The sequence below is a fragment of the Coptis chinensis genome, chromosome 2 (assembly GCF_015680905.1).
Source record: "Coptis chinensis isolate HL-2020 chromosome 2, ASM1568090v1, whole genome shotgun sequence".
NCBI lineage: Eukaryota > Viridiplantae > Streptophyta > Magnoliopsida > Ranunculales > Ranunculaceae > Coptis > Coptis chinensis.
The window spans coordinates 64,881,982-64,883,781 of record NC_141457.1 but is presented as its reverse complement, the minus strand read 5'-3'; the positions used below and the strand labels follow the sequence as shown (position 1 = coordinate 64,883,781).

General features: G+C 34.8%; 1 protein-coding gene across 1 annotated transcript; it reads right to left on the bottom strand.

Annotated features, from left to right (window-relative positions):
• Positions 1-325: 325 nt before the first annotated feature.
• LOC147517175 (14-3-3 protein 7-like) lies at positions 326-1,554 on the bottom strand. The gene is made up of 3 exons (XM_086594655.1): positions 1,250-1,554; positions 680-767; positions 326-575 (listed from the first exon to the last, which is right to left on the bottom strand). The coding sequence occupies exons 1-3, from the start codon at positions 1,552-1,554 to the stop codon at positions 462-464; spliced, it is 507 nt and encodes a 168-aa protein (XP_086450781.1). The 3' UTR covers positions 326-461.
• Positions 1,555-1,800: the final 246 nt, after the last annotated feature.

Here is a 1,800-nt window from a genome sequence, read left to right as displayed (position 1 = left end):
AAAAAAAAAAGTTGAATGAGAGGCTTCACTTTTTCACTGAGTTGAATCGCGTCGTACGTATGATCTACTATTGTATATCCTCCTCCATTCTACAAACAAACATTAACAATAACAAATTTCAATCAAATCAGAAAATGATATATATATTTCATAGACTTACCGATCCAGAAGAGAAGAATCTAGAAACAAAATGTTTCTTTGTTAAGGATGATGTAATTTGCCGAGATACACTTCGCCACATTTCTAACTACTGTCAATCACCACCAACCTTTTTTTTTTTTTCCCTTTATCTTAGTTTTTCGATGAAATAAGACAATGAAGAGAGAGAGAGAGTGGTACAAGACTTACCATGTCTTTTGGAATCGAGATAATGATATAAAATAACAAACACATCCTGACAATTGTAAGGGAGAAAAAATCATTATGTTAACTGCTAGCCATGTGAAGATCGGGAAACAGATTTACCTCTCAGGGGAATTCAATATTTCATAGTAGAAAATAGAGAAATTAAGGGCCAAACCAAGACGAATTGGGTGGGTTGGGGAAAGATCTGTACTTGCAGTGTTGGAAGCAGCCTTGACAAGGTACAACCACAGAGGAAATGACAATACATTAAAGGTGTATTAAACATCAGCTTAAGAAATTAATGCTTCATTAAAATGTCATCAAAAGGAAATACCTGGTAGCCCTTCAATGACTGGTTAGCAACATCCTTCCTATCTTGCTCAGTCTTAAACTCAGCAAGATAGCGGAAGTAATCACCCTTCCTGCATTGAAGTTAACACAAAAACTGTTACCATATTTTCCTCTAACCAAATCAGAATAGACTGATTGCTTGTCAACAACCGTATGTCCTACTTTGACCAAAGGGATCTAGTATATTGTGCAGGCCAAGATTAATGTTCAAGGATAATCCCCATTCAAATATTAGGAAACAACTTGCTTACCTTCTTAGTCTAATAAATCTTTTCTCCCAATCAACCATAAACATTAACTCAAAGTCTTAACATCATTTGAAGGGCTTCTCAAGTGTTCCTTCTAGCTATTAATAAGGACAAACTAGGGAATTTTGTCTATGTTTAAGATGTGTCGCATCACATAGAGGACTATATATTCCTAGTAAAAAAGGGACTGAGTGATTAACAGGTGCAAATAATATATAAGCTAATGCATAATAGCTTATCCATACCTAATCAGACCACCAAAGGAACTGATTCAACATAAAATATATGAAACCAAAAAGACTCACATCTTGTAGTAGAAAATAGTTGATTCTCCCAAGGTGGCAGAAGGGATCAAGTGTTCATTTATGATGGTCAAGATGTCAATGCAAATCATGGACAACTCTTCCTCCACCTTACTTCGGTAATTCTTAATCAACTTCACATTCTGTTCATTTCCTTTCGATTCTTCCTTCTGTTCAATTGAAGACATAATGCACCATGAAGCACGACAAGCACCGATGACATTTTTGTAACCCACAGATAAGAGGTTCCACTCCTCCACAGTCAGCTCTAGATCAAGCTTTGCAATTTTCTTTGTACATTCCACCATTTCTGTACATTTTCCACATGAGAGTGTTAGAACATATATTAACGTTTAATAATCCCAAACGTCCATAAAAATAAAAATAAAAAACACAAAACCCATCTCAAATCCTTTTTCGTTAAAAAAACAGTGCAACATACGAAATCAAAACAAAACCTATAAGTGAAACAGAATTGCAAACAAATCAAAGTTTTATAGCAAGAGTGATTTCAAGGCCAAATTGGTAAACCCTAACTGTAAAAAGTAAAATTG